The sequence below is a fragment of the Strigops habroptila genome, chromosome 19 (assembly GCF_004027225.2).
Source record: "Strigops habroptila isolate Jane chromosome 19, bStrHab1.2.pri, whole genome shotgun sequence".
NCBI classification, from domain to species: domain Eukaryota; kingdom Metazoa; phylum Chordata; class Aves; order Psittaciformes; family Psittacidae; genus Strigops; species Strigops habroptila.
This window is the reverse complement of record NC_044295.2, coordinates 839,469-857,492: the sequence shown is the minus strand read 5'-3', so window position 1 is coordinate 857,492 and position 18,024 is coordinate 839,469. Positions and strand designations below refer to the sequence as shown.

At 53.4% G+C, this 18,024-nt stretch overlaps 1 protein-coding gene across 1 annotated transcript in view; it reads left to right on the top strand.

Annotated features, from left to right (window-relative positions):
• SCN4A (sodium voltage-gated channel alpha subunit 4) overlaps positions 1-15,168 on the top strand; it is a 30,407-nt gene extending 15,239 nt beyond the window's left edge. Inside the window, exons 15-25 of the mRNA XM_030508777.1 lie at positions 2,007-2,435; positions 6,226-6,355; positions 6,653-6,807; positions 7,729-7,902; positions 8,435-8,557; positions 8,813-9,091; positions 10,063-10,116; positions 11,474-11,611; positions 12,378-12,482; positions 13,221-13,491; positions 13,976-15,168. Coding sequence (XP_030364637.1) covers positions 2,007-2,435; positions 6,226-6,355; positions 6,653-6,807; positions 7,729-7,902; positions 8,435-8,557; positions 8,813-9,091; positions 10,063-10,116; positions 11,474-11,611; positions 12,378-12,482; positions 13,221-13,491; positions 13,976-15,168 — 3,051 coding nt within the window. The remainder of the gene's footprint in view (positions 1-2,006; positions 2,436-6,225; positions 6,356-6,652; positions 6,808-7,728; positions 7,903-8,434; positions 8,558-8,812; positions 9,092-10,062; positions 10,117-11,473; positions 11,612-12,377; positions 12,483-13,220; positions 13,492-13,975) is intronic.
• The last annotated feature ends 2,856 nt before the right edge of the window (positions 15,169-18,024 follow it).

Below are 18,024 nucleotides of genomic sequence, written 5' to 3'. Positions count from 1 at the left end.
TTTGGATGCTGCTTGGCTTTCCTGGCTCACGGCAGGGATCTGGGGCTTTGAACCGGCCCCTGTAGCAGTGTGGAGAGCCACACTGGCTGCAGACCTCACCCTGGGGTGTCCTAGGGTCTGTGCTGGGCTGATGTGTGTGCATGGCCTCATGGTGGGGAGCAGCCCATCACCCAGCAACAGTCTGTAACCCTACCTTCCAAGAGGGAACCCGTTCATTTGAATGGCAGTGCTGAACCAGGCTGAAAACCCACCTGTGAGCAGCAGGAGCAGTCTGCAGGCAGAGCTCAGGGGCTTGGAGACTGGGAATCTCAGCTGGGACTCCCTGGAGACCTTCCCCAAACGGGGCTCTGAAAACCTTTCCTCCTCTGGAGCCAGCTTCTGGAGTAGGACAGCCCATCCGCCCCTCTAGGAGACTCTCCTGGAGAAGACATGGGGGCAGCAGGACTTTCAGCTACCAGAGGTGTAGCTACCAGGGTGCTCGCACCCTGGCCTTCAGGGCAAGTTCTGCAGCCCCTGCCGCGCTCTGTGCTGCTGCATGGGGTTCATTTAAAGCTAAATAGAGAAACACAACACACAACCACCTACAGAGCCATCTCTGCCCTCTCCAATCTCTCTGCCAGGCGCTCCTGGCTGTGTCTCAGGTATTTCCAAGTCCTGGAGCCAGTCCCGGCTGCAGGGAGGTGTGTGTTTCTCCCCACTTCCCCTGCAGAGGAATAAGCTGATGTTTGGTCGTCCTTTACTGTTAATGACACTTTGAGCATTTCCTTTGGGGTTATTAAGGGAAAAGGGAGGAAGTCAGTCGGGTGACAAGGGAACAGCCTCCTTATCCAAAAAAGCCAGAGCCGACGGCCACTATTAGCTGTAATTGGTGCTTAACGTAACTATTACACTGACAGGATAGTGGGGATTTATTTAAAGACGCGATTTAAGTCAGAAGCTATGAGCCATGTGAAAACAGCAGTGACCTTGGGTAGTAACTAGTTCCCTTCTCAGATGTGCTGCTGGCACAAGGAGGCACAAACACCAACAGCTGAGGCTTGGCCCCTCGGCTGCTCCGTGCAGCGACTGCGGGGCTGGTGCTGCCAATGCTCCTGTGCCCTGGGGAGAGCCCATCCCACTCCTCTTCCCATCGCTGCTCCGGGATTCTGGCATGCAGTCAGTCCGGCCCCTGCCAGGCCAGGCTGCCCCAGGGTCCAGGCACGTTTTTGAAGTAGGAGAGACCATGGGGAAGCAGCAGAGAGCCTGTGCTTGCCCAGAGAAGCTGTGGCTGCCCCATCCCTGGCAGTGTTCAAGGCCAGGTTGGACACAGGGGCTTGGAGCAACCTGCTCTAGTGGAAGGTGTCCCTGCCCGTGGCAGGGGGTTGGAACTGGATGAGCTTTAAGGTCCCTTCCAACCCAAACCATTCTATATAGAGCATTTGCATTACATGAGCTGACTTTTCCTGGGACGAAATACCACTTTACCAGAGACCACTTTGCTCCATGGAGAAAGGGATGAGGTTACTACTGTGGCTTAGGCTTGTACATGGCTTCAGGGCATCTGAGACCCTCAGGAGCTTGCTGGGCATCTGAGCTACCAGAGCCAGCAAAGGGGAGAGGGAGAGTTGCAGCTGGAGGACAATAGCAGGTTCCTCCTTGCAAAGAGAAGGGACCGAGCTGAGTCCCTGTGCCTGGCTTGGGGAGTCCCATATGGGGATCAGCCAGGCCAAGAGCTCCAAGGGAGCTGATGGACCCACAGGGGAGGTGGTTTGAGAGGGGTTGAAGCTATGACTGGTACCCAAGCAGCTGGGGGTGACATTGAGAGTATCAGAGCGCAAGGAGGAGCATGTCCATGTCCTCCGGGAGATGGCACCTCTGCAATCCTCAGAGCTGGGCGATGGGGGAGGATGGAGTCTCATGACATGCTCAATGAAGGGGTCTTCTCCACAGCCATGACTTGACCCTGCCAGGGGGGGACAATGTTGGTTCTGGACATCAGTGCTGGCATTTGCTTTTGTCCCCTCCAGGTTCTGAACCTGTTCTTGGCTCTGCTGCTGAGCTCCTTCAGTGCTGACAGCCTGGCAGCATCCGACGACGATGGGGAGATGAACAACCTGCAAATTGCTATTGGCAGGATCACCAGGGGAATTGACTTTGTAAAGACCTCTGTCATCACGCTGCTACGCAGGCTGTGGAAGGGGAAGAAGGTGGCCCCGGAGGAAGAGCAAGAGCCCAATAAGACGGACAACTCTGTGTTAAACCACGTGGACACTGGCCAGGATCCCAAGTCGGAGTACCTGGATGGAGTCACTGGCAAAGAGCACTTTTTCATGGATGAACTGGACCACATGAATTTCATTAACAATCCCAACCTGACGGTGCAGGTCCCCATTGCCTCTGAGGAGTCTGACCTCTACGAGGAGACCAGCACCCAGTCCGACACCGAGGATGCCAAGGTAAGAAAAGGCAGGTAGAAGGGTTTCAACCCAAAACCTGGGATTGACCCATTCTTGCTGCGCTGCCCAAAGAAGGACGCTGGTTTGGGTTACTTTGAGCTTCTTTGGCATGGGGCAAACTTGGGGTTTTTCAACCTGGCATTTCACAGCATAAGCTGGAGGTAGAGGGGTCCAAGCAGGGGTTTAGGCTGGTTTGCGTCAGGCTTTGGGGTTATTGCTAATGCCACAGGGACCCACTGCACCACAGGGCTGGTGCAAGGGCCAAAGCGCTCAGTTTGGGGTTAAAGATGTTCAAGAGGAATTTGATTCCAGGAAATCTGCTGATGGCACTAACACTGGATCCACCGCTAATGCTTCTAAAAGCGTTATGCGGGAGGGTATGAAACCAGATGGAGGAGCTTAGCGCAAGTGAACATGAAGCGATACAGTTTGGATCCAACGCTGATGAGGCAGCTGATGGGCATTGCTGTGTCGAGGTGCAGAGAGGACTGTCAGGGCTCTGGGAGGGTGATGGGGAGATGCAAGAAACTGGGGAAGACCTGAGTGGGCACAGGAAGAAGGATGGGAAATTCCTGCTCACTGAGGCCCTGGGGAAAGCCAGGGCAGTTGGGGAGGCTGCCTGGGCATGGTGGAGACGAGCAACTGCATCAATAGGGAAAGGGCTTTTGTATGAGTAACAGAACATCTCTAACCCGGGGGTTTATCATGATTATCAGTGGCAAACACATCTGCCCAGGAGCTGAGGAGCCTTTGGGAAGCCCCAGCCCCGCTCCTCCTGCTCAGGACAGTGTCCTGGGGCTGATGTGGTGCAGTGTGGGTGCAGTCACAACTGGCTGTGGGTGCACAGGGAGCCCAAAGCAGGGCTGGAAGATGAACCAGGACCCCCCAAACCTCGAAGCCGTCCCCACCTGCAGGGTCCAGGCAGCGACAGGGACCTGGCTCCACTCGGCTGCAAGAAGAGGGGACTGATAAAATAATCCTGCTTATTTTTTGTTATTGGTTTGGGTTTTTTCAGCTAGGCAAAGCGGGTGTTTGCAGCAGTTGGGGCTGCAGGAGGAAGACGGCAGGAAGGTGGTAGCTGGCTGTGAGCCATTGCAAACTTGCTGCTAAGCTGTGCTGGGAAGGGACAAACTCGCCTGGAGCAAGGGAATGGGTGAGGGGAGGTGCTGTGGTTGTTCCCTTTGGTGTTGCCGGCAAGAGGGCTGAGGGTTGGCATTTATCCTCCTACAAACCTGCCCAGACAGGCAGGCTGGTCCTCAGCGTGTGAAATGATGACTGGAAATCAGGTGCTAATTGATGGGAGGCATGAGGTGGGCCGTGGGGAAGGCTGCGGCTTGCTCTGTGTGCTCAGATGCCGCCGCTGAGCTCCAGATGGAGCCAAAGCCCAGCTCAAAACCTCGCACTCGCTGCTCTCCTCCAGCACTTTCACGTCTGATGGTTGATTTCCCTTCACCGCACAGCAGTGGGGAGGTGAGGGACCAGCAGAGCTGTGCGTGCCTGTGCAGCCAGTGCTGTGGCTCAGGGCTCTGCCCGGGGGGGTTTGCCTCCGAGTCCGTCCTCTGATGGGCACGGTGATGTCTCCTGAGATGCTCTGGGCTCTGCTGCATCACAGGAGCCAAGTGTGAGTCCAGAGGAGGCCCCGGAGCTGCTGCGAGGGCTGGAGCAGCTCTGCTCTGGAGCCAGGCTGAGAGAGCTGGGCTGGGGCAGCCTGGAGAAGAGAAGGCTCCTGAAGGGGAGACCTTAGAGCAGCTCCAGTGCCTAAAGGGGCTCCAGGAAACCTGGAGAGGGGCTTTGGACAAGGGCCTGGAGGGACAGGCCAAGGGGAATGGCTTTAACCTGCCAGAGGGGAGACTGAGATGAGCTCTGAGGCAGAAGCTCTTCCCTGTGAGGGTGCTGAGGCGCTGGCACAGGGTGCCCAGAGAAGCTGTGGCTGCCCCATCCCTGGCAGTGTTCAAGGCCAGGTTGGACACAGGGGCTTGGAGCAACCTGCTCTAGTGGAAGGTGTCCCTGCCCGTGGCAGGGGTTGGAACTGGAGGAGCTTTAAGGTCCCTTCCAACCCAAACCAGGCTGGGATTCTATGATTATGGGGGTCACAGGGTGAGTCTGGGTGCAGAGCATCTGAATTCAGGTGCTTGGTGCTGGCAAGGACAGGGAAAGCCCTGGATTTGGGTGGAAACACCCAGTCACGCTGAAGGTGCTGTACCAGGCATGTGATGGACATTGCCCAGGGATGGGGTTCAGGAACCATGCAGTGGGACCAGCACAGTTATCCCTGCGCCCATCCAACAGGACCTGCCCTGAGCCCCAGCACACGGAGCTCCTGGGTGACATGAGCCTCTTGGGCACCTTTCCCCTGACCTCTGGGGCGGTTGCGCTGGTTCATCCCTACCTCGTGCCTTTGCCAGGCTTGTCCTGGAGGCAGATGGTTTCCATGTGTCCTTCCCTGGGGTCACACTTGCCTGGCTCCATGCCGAGGCCTCCTAATCCCCCTGCCCCTCCTCTTCCCACCCCTAGCCCCACTGCTCTTGCAGAGCCACCAGCTGACAGCTCCTGCTGCCCCTACTGCCGTGTCCTGCTCCTCCAGGCCATGTGCTGGTGTCCCTAGCAAGGCTGTGAGGGTCCCCCAAAGCAATGTCTTCTCCAAGAGATGTGTCTCCCGAAGCTACAGGCAATGGTGGTGCCTCAAATTACCCCGGGGGGGTTTCCTGCCCTGTTGGAGGATGGAGCAGCTCCCTTATGCACTACTTTTGGGCAACCTGGTCTAGTGGAAGGTGTCCCTGCCAGTGGCAGGGGGTTGGAAATGGATGAGCTTAAGGTCATTTCCAACCCAAACCAGTCTGGGATTCTATGCTACTGAAAGCACCAGCATCCTTGGGGGGGATTACCTCCTTCCCACGCAAGCCAGCGCCACCCTGCATTGGAGATGCCCATCCAAGATCTGGTTCCTAGCTGCTCCCAAGTAGGACAGGTAGGTCTGGGGATCTGCTCTTTCCTCAAGTGCTCAGAAAGTCTTCTCAGAAAGCCAAAACCAAAAAGGAGGTAACAAAATCCCAGGGGCTTGCCAAGGTTTCTCCTGTTATCAGCCCCTCAGGCCTTGCTGAGTGCCTGGGAAGGAGCCAAGCTGAGCTGTGCAGCAGGATGGAGCTGGGGACAGGTATTTGGGACAGAGGTTTAGAACTTGGGTGAACCTCAGCCCTTTGAGGTGAAGGGCACCTAAAAGCCATTTGGCATGAGCCATCAGCATTTGAGAGAAGTGCCGTGGTGGGCACCGAGGTTTCTTCAAGTCTCATTGTACCAAAGGGTGTTTGACAGAGTGTTTCTTGGGTGGGGGCATGCAGAGGAGGGAGAAAAATCAGCCTGAGGTGATGGCACAAGTGGATGGGAGATGAATTTGCTGTGCTGGGAGGAATCATAGAATCAACTCAGTTGGAAAAGACCTTTAAGATCGTCAAATCCAACCATTACCCCAGGACTACCAAGTCTACCACTAAACCATGTCATTCGGAAGGCTGGGGTCAGGGCACTTTTGCTGCTCTGAACGTGGGTGAAAAGCAAAGCTTGTGCAAGCTCAGGGCCCATCAAGGTTTGCAGCCCTGGATGATCCAACAGCTTCACTGTGGGCTGTTGGAGAGGGACTCAGAGCAGCCTCCAAGCAAGGGGGTCTCACCAGCTGGATCTCCCAGTGCTGCCTGATCTCTCTGGGTGCAGCAGGAAGAGCTGGAGGCAGCCAAAGCCCAGGAGCATCCATTCTGCAGGGCAGCCCATCCTGAGCCCTCCTCTCCCTTTGCAGAATCCTCTCTCCAGTGACAACGCATCATCCTTCTGCAGCACGGTGGATTACAAGCCCCCGGAGCCAGAGGAGGAGGAGGTGGCAGAAGAGGCTGAGGAGAGCAACGAGCCCGAGGAGTGCTTCACTGAAGGTGAGGGACCGAACAGGGCAGGACACCCTGTGGAGAACAGGCTATTGTCAACCAATTCTTGCAGCGTAATGACCCTCAGGCTCACTTAGCTCAGCCCAAACTCCACATCCTCCTGCATCACCCCAGAGATGGTCCCCATAGGGCTCCCCTCTTGCATACCCACCCCTAAGCACAGCAGGACCCTGCTCCAGCCTCCCTCTGGGAGGGCTTAAAATGACAATAAAACTATGAATAGAGTCTCTTTGGTGGAAATGCCCTGGCCCGGAGGTAACCCACAGCTCTTTGTCCCATCCCCAGCCTGCGTGAAGAGGTTTCCCTGCCTCTATGTGGACATCACCAGTGACAGAGGTAGGACATGGTGGAACCTCCGGAAAGCCTGCTTCCGCATTGTGGAACACGACTGGTTCGAGACCTTCATCGTCTTCATGATCCTCCTCAGCAGCGGGGCACTGGTAGGTCCCATCTTTCACCCTGTTCCATTTGCTCTGCAGCAGCTCCCCAGCTTGCTGGGAGCCCAGGAACATGGGCAGCCCCAGGGCCTGGGCATCGCCTGGTTGTCTCCTGTGCAGAATAACACAGCTGTAGGCAGATGTTTGATTTAAAACCCCATTCAGCTCAGGTCTGCCCAATGTACAGCCTTGCAAGGGGATCTAAACCTCTTCCCCTTGCCTTCCAAGAGCCCTGCATCGGTACAGTAACCCGTGTATAACCCTCCCCAGATCCATCACAAGCTGTGGTACATGGGCTCAAGGGGATACAACCACCTACAGCCTGCCCTCCTGTTCTTAATATCAACCATGAAGTATCTGCACCATCTGTTCAGCTTTATGTGGATGGTTCCTCATCTCACTGCCTCCATAACCGGCTGCAGGAGGCACTTTACAATAACTCATGGTTAGGGGATGTCTGAGGCTGTAGCTAGTGCTGGAATTGAAAGCTGTGCTAGAACATCTGTGCAACACCTGGACACCACGGGTACTTCTGATTGCTTATGTTTTATATGCCATATGGACACAACAGTAACCCAAAGTCCTATGAGCATTTCCAAAGCTACCAAGCCACCCAAAGGTGCAGGGACCTTAAAGATCATGTAGCTCCAAACCTACGCCATGGGCAGGGACACCTTTTTCCTTCAGTGAAGCTTTGCTTCAGGACAAACACCACTCTACACAGCCAATAAGAACTTCCAAACAAGAGCTAGACCCTAAGCTGATCAAGTGCATCAGTAAATGCCACCCCTATTTAGGCTCTCCAGCTTTCAAGCTGCCCCAAGCCCTAGGAAAGCAGGGACAATGCAGGCAGGATGTGGCTGCACTGAGCCACAGCGAGTCTAATGGAAGAATGACTGTCATGTAGCTCCGTGCCTCTTCCAGGCTTTTGAGGACATCTACATTGAACAACGAAAGGTGATACGCACCATCCTGGAGTACGCTGACAAGGTCTTCTCCTACGTCTTTGTCATTGAGATGTTGCTCAAGTGGGTGGCCTATGGCTTCAAGGTGTACTTCACCAACGCGTGGTGCTGGCTGGATTTCCTCATTGTCGATGTAAGTGTTGCCTGATGAGCACCTCTAGAGCCATAGTTAGCCAAGGGATGTGGGAGCATTAGGGATTTCAACAGCAGAAGGCTGTTGGAAATGAACCCATACTGTATTTTAAAGGACAATGGAGTGGCCATGGAATGAGGGCTTAGACCATTGCTTAAAATTATGGCCCTCCACAGAAAGAGCCATATCTTTCCCTGGTTGCAGAAACCCTTTCAAATCCTTTCTGTTTTATGCTCAAGCCAAGCCCAAGCCCATGGTGTTCTATCAGCCCCCAGTAGAGATGTGAAGGGATACAGGTTCTCCCAAATGTTTCATGACAGAGCAGGCCATTCCTCCCATGCAGTATTTCTGCTTCCCTGTCAGTTCCACCCTCACACTTAAGAGGCAGAGACATTCTCCAGGTAGCTGGTCACCCCAGGGACCCAAAGACTCAATGCTAGTCCTAAGACTAGGCAATGACCACCAGCCTGAGGGAGTGCTGGGGAGAGAGGGAAGGGCAGGAGCTGCTAATCCATTGGGTTGCTCCTTCCAGGTTTCCATTATCAGCCTGACAGCGAACTGGCTGGGATACTCTGAGCTGGGAGCCATCAAGTCACTGCGGACGCTGAGGGCTCTGAGACCACTGCGTGCGCTGTCCAGATTTGAAGGCATGAGGGTAGGTGCCTCCAGTGTGCTGCTGGGTCTGATACAGACATGCAACGTGGTACCATTCAGCAGTTACCTACATCAGGGATCCATCCCAGTTGGTTTTCAGGGGCCTCCAGAGCAGTGGCATTGATGCTAAGGTACCTTTGGTCCAGTTTGAGCCCACTTGGTGCTGCTGGGGAGGGTAAGGCTGGGGCACAGGGACATGCAGGTCCACCTCATTACTAGCCTGGTTCCTTATCCAAGGTCTTTTCCCCCCTTGCAGGTGGTGGTGAATGCCTTGCTGGGCGCCATCCCCTCCATCATGAACGTCCTGCTGGTCTGCCTCATCTTCTGGCTGATATTCAGCATTATGGGGGTGAACCTCTTTGCGGGGAAATACTACCGCTGCATCAACACCACCACGGGGGACCTCTTTGACATCAGTGTCGTGAACAATAAGAGCGACTGCATGGCCCTCCTCCACACTAACGAGGTCAGATGGGTCAATGTCAAGGTCAACTTCGACAACGTGGGCTTGGGATACCTCTCCTTGCTGCAGGTGGTACGTAACGAAGGCAGCTGCATCCCTCCAAGATGCACATTGCTATAGCAGCCCCATCCCCGGCAGTGTTCAAGGCCAGGTTGGACACAGGGGCTTGGAGCAACCTGCTCTAGTGGAAGGTGTCCCTGCCCATGGCAGGGGTTGGAGCTGGAAGAGCTTTAAGGTCCCTTCCAACCCAAGCCAGTCTATAAAAAACTGGGTGCCAAGGAGGAAAGGGACAGGGTAGAAGATGGGAGGGGAAGGAAAGTGTCACTAGGGAACTGCTACAGATGAGTATAGATGGCACCAAGCCTGGAGTTGCAAGAAGTCATCTGCACAGCCCAGGGTGCAGGAGCAAGGAGGGATGTGTGCTCGTTTTCCCCCACCTGCAGCAGACCAAGATGAAAAGCTTGGTCTGCTGTACATGCGAGAGTTGTGTGGGGATGATGACGATTGGAAAGAGTCTGTGTGAGTACTGCAGGGCAGTGGGTGAAGGCAGTTGTGCTTCCACTGGCCCCCCCCCAGCTGAGCCAGGCAAGCAGAAGGAGAACTGCTCACTACTGTGTTAACACAACTAAAGGTGTGGGCTCCATTGTTGAATGGGCTGAGATCCCATCTTCAGATCCAGGGGAATTGGTGGCTGCAGAATTGGAGCTTAACCCAAGTTGATTGACTAGCTTTTAACTTCAGCTTCCTGTTCATGTTTGTTGTTCCATCAGATTCAGGAAACAAGATGTTCAGGCTTTTTGTTTAACAAATCAGCAGCAAAAGCCTGTCAAAGATGCAGTGTAGTCCTCCACGCCACCAGGATCAGAATCCAGAGATCCAGCTCATGGTCCCTCTCCTGTATTCCCATGGAGAACCCGTAACTCCAGGCTGAGCAGGCGTGCTCAGAGCTAAACCCCCTGGCTAAACCCCAAACATGCAGCAAATCACCTCCCTCCCCAGCCTCAAATACTTCCCAGCGAATCTGTTCTCTGCTGTTCCTACAGGCAACCTTCAAGGGCTGGATGGACATCATGTATGCCGCTGTGGACTCACGCAAGGTGAGTGGACAAGCTGGGATGTCACAACCAGCATCAACAGCTCATCCCACTGGATCGGTTCCCTCTGCCACACTGGGAGAAGAGTTCTGGGGCCAAGATGCAGCCCAGCATGGGCTGGGGATGGACCCTCAGCTGCAGCATCCCTCTGGCTCTGCCCATTGGTGCCAGGGGGCTGCCTGCATCCCATCCATGGCTTCAGCTAGGAGATGGGCTAAAAGAGTGGGGTAAACCCCAAAACATCCCCCCTGCTGAGGTGTACAGCCTCAGGGCAGCCAGTTTGTCCCTGTGCCACCCATGTCATTGTCACCAGCATCCCAGCTGCAACCTGGCCACTTTCCAATCCAAACCATTCCATGATTTTATGTGTCCCTCCAGCTGGGACAGCTTATCCCATCCTGGAGAAAATGCCTGGTTTGCCTTGAGCAATAAATGGCTTCTTAAAACCAAGCATCCAGCATTTAACCGTTGGGTTAAATGGGTTATTAAACCAAAACAAAACAAAGCAGCATTTTGAAGTTTCATGCAGGGGCTGTTTCTTCTGTGATCCATCCCAAAAGATTGAGCCACCACCCCATGTGTGCACACACTGCTGTGATCTGGCAGCAGGAGAGGCTCCTGCCTTCCTCTGCCAAACAAAATGCCCATGGGGCTCAGCCCCACACACCCACGGACTTGAACATATTTATTTCATTGCCTGTTTTTAGCGTCAGAAGCAGCCTCAGCTGCAGGTGCTGGCACCCAGCAGAGGAGCCACTTCCAGCACCCTCCCAGAATAGCTCTGGGCTCCCCCAGCACCTGGGGCAGAGCTGCTCTGGGTGAAAATCTGCTGTCTTCTGCCAAGAGCTCTCCTCGAAATAGGGGCAGCCATGTGTGACCCCTTGGGATGCTCCAGTCACATGTAGAGCAGAATTCAGTGATGCCCCTTGAGACGAGAACACCCCGCTGTGCTGGGGTGGCATGAACTAAACCACTTTTCCTTTCCCGTCTTGGCTCTATTTCACCCTTTGGAAAGCTGACTTTGGGAAGAAGCTCAGGTTTGCTCCTTGATAGTGCTGCACCCAGGCATCCTCTCCTTTCCCCCAGCCCACACCGTGGGATCGGAGGTCAGCACGTCCTTGTTCCGCAGCCAGTGCCATGCAGATGTCCCTTTGTGTGACTGCTCTCACAGGGGCTTCTAGAACTGTTTAGGTTGGAAAAGACCTTTAAGACCACTCATCCTGCACAGCATCTGCCAAATGTTTTGGAGCAGCCACCTCATGCCTCTGACCAGATACTGTGACCCCTTCTCTGGTGGCTTGGGGACATGCTTTTGGAGAGGGTTAGTCTCATAGTCACATTTCCCATCTCTCCTGGTCAGACTGAAGAGCAGCCAGTGTATGAGATCAACCTCTACATGTACATCTACTTTGTCATCTTCATCATCTTCGGCGCCTTCTTCACCCTGAACCTCTTCATCGGCGTCATCATTGACAACTTCAACCAGCAGAAGAAAAAGATAAGTATTTCCTGCAGCCACTGTTGCCTCCTGGGTGCTGGACCAGGATGGAGAGAACCAGCATGATCCTGAGGTGAGGGGACCAGGGCTTTTATCTGTTAGTGGCTTCCTGCACCGTGAACAAGGAGACCTGAAAAAACAGCACCCAGGGGTAGTATCCTGTCCATAGCATTTACGGAGGACTTATGGATGCAGAGGGAGGAGGTCAGGGAAGCTGTGTCCTCTCTCCCCTGTGCCACAGCAGGCACCTCTGTATGCCTGTGCCACCACTTTTCCTATCCCATGACCCTTTCTCATCACTTTTCCATGCATCAAGGAGAGACTCAACTTCTCCTTTCAAGCAAGTAGCACAGGACTAATACCTTGGGCTGGTGGAGAGGGGGAGCAGGATGAGGGTGGGTAACAGAGCGGATTGTGCTGAACGAGGTCTGAATCCCACCAAGATGCAGCTGGATCCAGCCAGCAAGGCAGGGGTGAGCCCCACCAGCACAAGGGGTGCCCCACTTGCAGTAGTGAGCTGGGAGGCAGCATCTCCCCTCTGCAGGAGGAGTTTGCAGCACCGGGGTGAGCATCCATGGGTGCTGTAAGCTAGGGGAAGCAGCACAGAAAAGGGCAAGCAGGGAGGAAGCAGGTTTCACTGAGTTAGCGCAGTGAGTGGTGTCTGGTGGAGCTTGGCTGAAGATGCTTGATGGGAGGGAGTGTGGTCAGAGATGCTTGGTGGGGAGAGATGAGCTCCCAAGACTAACAGCAGTGATTCCCTTTATACTTTGGAGGCAAAGACATCTTCATGACAGAAGAGCAGAAGAAATACTATAATGCCATGAAGAAGCTCGGCTCCAAGAAACCCCAGAAGCCTATCCCCAGGCCAGCGGTACGTTGGGTTAATCACCCTGGAGTGGAGCTGGGAGGGAGCACTTAAACTCCAGCTCTCCCAAAGAGAATGAGAAGGCTCTAGGGAAGACCATTTGCCAGGGCAAGGAGCCAAGTCCTCGCTCCCCATAGCTACTCTTCAGACAGGACCTTGCTTAGAAGTGGGGCTTCAGAAGAGTTTCACATCAGGCAACCTCCTTTAGGTCTCCTCTCCAGCCCTGCATGTTCTGGCAAAGGAAAGGGGGGGGATCCCTTTTGCAGGGATTAAGGTTTTCTCCTAGCTCAGCTCCCAGCTCCTCTGCAGAGGGGAGTTAGACACGGGGAAAGCTCAGCTTTCAGCTTTCAGCACTCCTAGAAGGGACACTGCTCCAGCCAACATATAGTTGTGACTTGGGTTTGGTTTTGATCAAGTGCTCAAGTGAGGCCTTTTCCGTGTGTTGATTCTTGCCCTGATGCATTTGCTGTGGATATAGTTAGAAAGCAACTGTCCCTTCTGCTCGCACTACCTGGCCATGGTGTCACCAGATGGACTCCATCCTGCAAGGTGCTAGGTACCCTCCACCCATAGCTTTTTTGGGGCTGAGACCTGAGTACTGGCCACAAACCTGATGTTTCCTATGCTGTTTTAAATACTGTTCCTTCTTCTCTTTCTGTTGTGCCTTTTGTTTTGTGTGTGTCTCTCCCGTGTGCCCACCTCACCTCTGGTTCTCCACCATCACCCACGTGGCCCTTACGGCAGAACAAGTTTCAAGGGATGGCATATACCCTTGTTACCAAGCAAGTGTTTGACATAGTCATCATGATCCTGATTTGTCTTAACATGGTGACCATGATGGTTGAAACAGATGATCAAAGTGAACTCAAAACATCTGTTCTCTACAAGATAAATCTGGTCTTCATCGTCATCTTCACCGGAGAGTGCGTGCTCAAAATGTTTGCCTTGCGTCAGTACTTCTTCACTATTGGCTGGAACATCTTTGACTTTGTGGTCGTCATCCTTTCCATCTTAGGTGAGTCTTGCTGGTTCCACCAGTTCCTCAAGGGTCCCGCTGGATAATGAAGAGTGGAAATAGTCTGGCTGATCCTCAGCCACCCAACTGGCACTGGCCACCCCCTTACACCCACCCTTTGAGCAGGGTCAAGCCAACAGGACCCTGAGACAAGATGGATGTGAGGTCAAACCATGCCACCAGGCTGGATGAGGGGCTGGGAATGTGTCTCATTCCTCCTTGGTGTTGGAATTCCCTTGACTCCATGTTGCCTGGCTGCACTGCTGGAACAGATCAGCGGTATTTAACCTTTGGGCCTGTTCTCAGAGTTTGGTTTTTAATCTGTTCCTTTTGCCACTAGAGGAGCAGAGCTGTGTGCCATCAGGGGTGGCCTCATCTCCCTGTATCTGCCCAACTCTGGCAGACAGAGTGAGGTAGCTCCACCTCACTTCTCAATGCTGGCTGCAGAGCGTGGCAAACTCATCTCTTCTTCATCCCGTTACAGGTATTGTCCTCTCAGACATCATAGAGAAGTATTTCGTGTCACCCACTCTCTTCAGGGTCATCAGGCTGGCAAGAATTGGCCGCGTCCTCCGCCTGATCCGAGGGGCGAAAGGCATCCGGACTCTCCTCTTTGCTCTGATGATGTCCCTGCCTGCCCTGTTCAACATCGGCCTCCTGCTTTTCCTTGTCATGTTCATCTACTCCATCTTTGGGATGTCCAACTTTGCCTATGTAAAGAAGGAGGCGGGGATCGATGACATCTTCAACTTTGAAACTTTTGGGAACAGCATCATCTGCCTCTTCCAGATCACCACGTCAGCGGGATGGGATGGCCTCCTCAGCCCGATCCTCAACAGCGGCCCCCCTGACTGCGACCCTGACCTGGAAAACCCTGGCAGCTCAGTGAAAGGGGACTGCGGCAACCCATCCATCGGCATCTTCTTCTTCTGCAGCTACATCATCATCTCCTTTCTTATCGTGGTGAACATGTACATCGCCATCATCCTGGAGAACTTCAGTGTGGCCACAGAGGAGAGCAGTGAACCCCTCTGTGAAGATGATTTTGAAATGTTTTATGAAATCTGGGAGAAGTTTGATCCTGATGCCACCCAGTTCATTGCATACAGCGCCTTGTCTGACTTTGTAGACACCTTACAGGAGCCACTCAGAATTCCTAAGCCGAACAAGATCAAGCTAGTCACCATGGATCTACCTATGGTTGCTGGGGACAAAATCCACTGTCTGGATATCCTCTTTGCCCTAACTAAGGAAGTGCTGGGAGACTCGGGAGAGATGGATGCCTTGAAGGCCACCATGGAGGAGAAGTTCATGGCCGCAAACCCTTCAAAGGTCTCCTATGAGCCCATCACCACCACTCTGAAAAGGAAGCACGAGGAAGTCTGTGCTACAAAAATCCAGAGGGCTTTCCGGAGGTACCTCCTGAGGCGCTCGGTGAAGCAGGCATCCTACATGTACAGGCACAGTAAGGACGAGGATGCCTTGACAGAGGATGCACCTGAGAAGGAAGGTCTGATTGCCACCAAAATGCACGAGATGTATGGGAACAGTGGGACAGACGTGGAGACAGCTCCTGCCTTTGGTCTGGAGCCCGTTCCCGGCTCAGAGACACAAGATGCTCCCGAAGAAGCAAAAGCACGGGATAAGGAACGTGTTGTGAAAGAGTCGCTGGTGTAACAGAAAGAGGCTTCCATCCCTCGCCTATTGTATCTCCTCCTCAAGAGCTCTTCCATATACAGATCATTAGATCTTAGATATTGAGCTGATTTCAGATGTTTCAAGTAGCCACCTTAAGTCCCGGAGCAGGACCTCGCACTGCTCCTGGGCTTTCCAGCTCACTGCACTTGCAAACAGTTTAATGTTTTTCTGATGAGAACGACATGTGAAATCTCTTGTTGGTGAAAGAGAAACATTTGAGTTTTGAAATGATCTCATCACGGTAACGATGTTTGTCAGACATGAACAAATGAGGATGGCTCTCCTTTTACTTAAAGTGATTATTTATTAATGTTATTTCACAATTAAGAGGTTTTCTTGTATATTATTCTTCCAGAGTGCAGCTGAGTAGCCGGTGAAAGATGAGCCAAGTGAAATAATATTAAGAATAATTACAGAAAAGACAAGGTTTTGTGAACAAAAATCTCCAATGTCTTAAATTAGCACCTTTCTTTTGACTATTTGAATAAGCTTGATGGATTATTTCTTTTGTTATATACAGAGAAAGTGCAATTATGTCTTAAAGATTTGTTTGCATAGCCAAAACAAAGCATCTGCAGATATGTTCTCAGGGTTAACTATCAGTTTTTAAAGGTCTCTGAAATATGCATTGAAATCATAAATCATTCAGGTCTCTACAGTACGAATGTAAACAGTATTTATAGTCATGCTTCCTCTTCGTTTTCCCCTTTCATCCAGGTTTTGTGGCAGGAAAGCCACGGACAAAGGTAGGGCTTGGAAAACCTCCTCCAAGAGTCCCCAGTCCCTGTAACAAAACCCTCTGGGGTTTCTTCAAGCCCCACAGCAAGAGGAAATGTCCCACTGGAGCGCTCTTGGTTAGTGTTAATTAATGAGACTCATCCCTAGGGATTGGAGAAGGTGCTTGAATGGTCCTTGCAAGAGGCTGCTTCAATGGGACCCCTTAAATCCCACCGAGCACCAGGGGCCTTAATGCGATGAATGCTCCTACCAAAGTACTCGGGCTGAGCACCCTTCATGTGGCTGGGGCTCCGGAGGGGACCCGGTGGCACATGCTGGGCTCTCTGCAGAGGGGCCAGGCAGGTCCTCACCAGCAACCTCCCAGCAGAGGAGCGTTTTCCCAAAGATAAAGGGTTTTGCTGCTCTTCAGCTCATTTCTGGGCCTCCTGCTTTCAAAAGGGGAAAAAAATCCTCTTGAGATCAAAACCAACATGAACCAAAACCTCTTCCAGTTAAAACAAGGGCTGCTTCTTAAAGCCAAAGGGTCTGTCTTTTTGTATCATTAGTAGAATGAGTTTTGCTCGGGCTGCTTTGGCGCTGAGCCGTTTTGGATGCCCCATGTTCAGGCTGGCCAGGAGCGGTGCTGAGCTTGCTTTGCATCCACGCGCTGTCGGCCAGGTGGCAGAGCCAGGGTCGCTCTGCTCATCCCGTAGTGTTGTTCTTCCATTTCCATGTTGCATAGGGTGATGCTCCCTGGAATAGGAGCCTGAGCTGCTTTAAATGGTGTTTGCATGGGAAGCATCCGTGGCACAGTGGTTTCCAGCCCAGATTGTGGTTCACAATCGATGCTGCTTGTACGTATATGTTGTCAGTGATGGGGAAAATGCCCAAGAGCAGGATTTGTGTGAGATAAAGCCTTTTTCTTTGTACATTTCTTAAAATAAACAACTGTAAATGGTCTATTATTACGATACAAACTGCATTGGTGTGTGTTAGAGGGGGAAAATGTTTTCCCTGCCCCTGGGAAGGCTGAAAGTCCCCCTCCCTTTGCTCCAGGGCAGATACAAGGAGCCCCTGGGCATGGCATTGGCTGGACCTGCCATCCTCAGCAGGACCTGGTGGTCCCATCCTACACAAGAAGACCCCTGGGCTGTGTCCCCCACCAGCACTTCCAACCCAGGACAGACCCCAGAGTGGATTCAAGGCCAGGTTGGACACAGGGGCTTGGAGCAACCTGCTCTAGTGGAAGGTGTCCCTGCCCATGGCAGGGGTTGGAACTGGAGGAGCTTTAAGGTCCCTTCAACCCAAACCAGTCTGGGATTCTATGAACAAGTACCTCTCGGTGCCTCACAGCAAGGAGCCCTGACTCTAGGAGCTATAGGAGATGCTGCTTCAGGCTCAACCAAGGAGAGGGGTGGGCTTGGAGGAGGCGCAGATCCCCTGAGCTACCCCATGCCAGGCTCTGTGGGGCCAAACCTGCCCCACAGCCACGCAGGAGCAGTTTATCATCATGCGGAGAAGGCAGTGGTGGGCAAAGGAGGTGTCTGCGTCAATGTGTGGCTGGAGCAGGAGGTGACCCAGGACCCGCTGACGTCCCCAGGGCCATGGCACAGCCTTGCCGCTGTGTTTTTGCTCTCGCTGGAACAGCTCGTCCCAGGGCTGGCGTCATTCAAGTGAGAGCATCGTGGTACCAGGGATGGAGGGAGGAGGTGGCACAACTCACTGTCCCCGTCCTCTTGCGGAGGGGGAAAGGACAGCAGTGAAACCCAAGCCCTGATGAATAGGAATGGGCAGGGAAAGGGTGCAGCTGCCTGGCAGCAGCTCTGCTCTGCCCCAAGGGAGCCAGGGTGGCCCTGAGGAAGGACACAGGACCATCCCCATGAGACCATCAGGTCCCCTACATCCCATGCCGCTGGGTACTGCAAGCACAGGGGACTTCAAGGGGAGACTAAGACCCCTGGACCAGGTCTGCATCTGAGGGCACCAAGGAGCCTGCAGGCTGTGCAGTGGGGCAATTTGGCTGTCACTGTCACTGCAAATCCTCTAGTTTGTGCCCTGCTCCTGGTTCGGCCTTGCAGGACTGTCCCAGGCACCTCCAGCGTTGCTGTCACAGCTCCC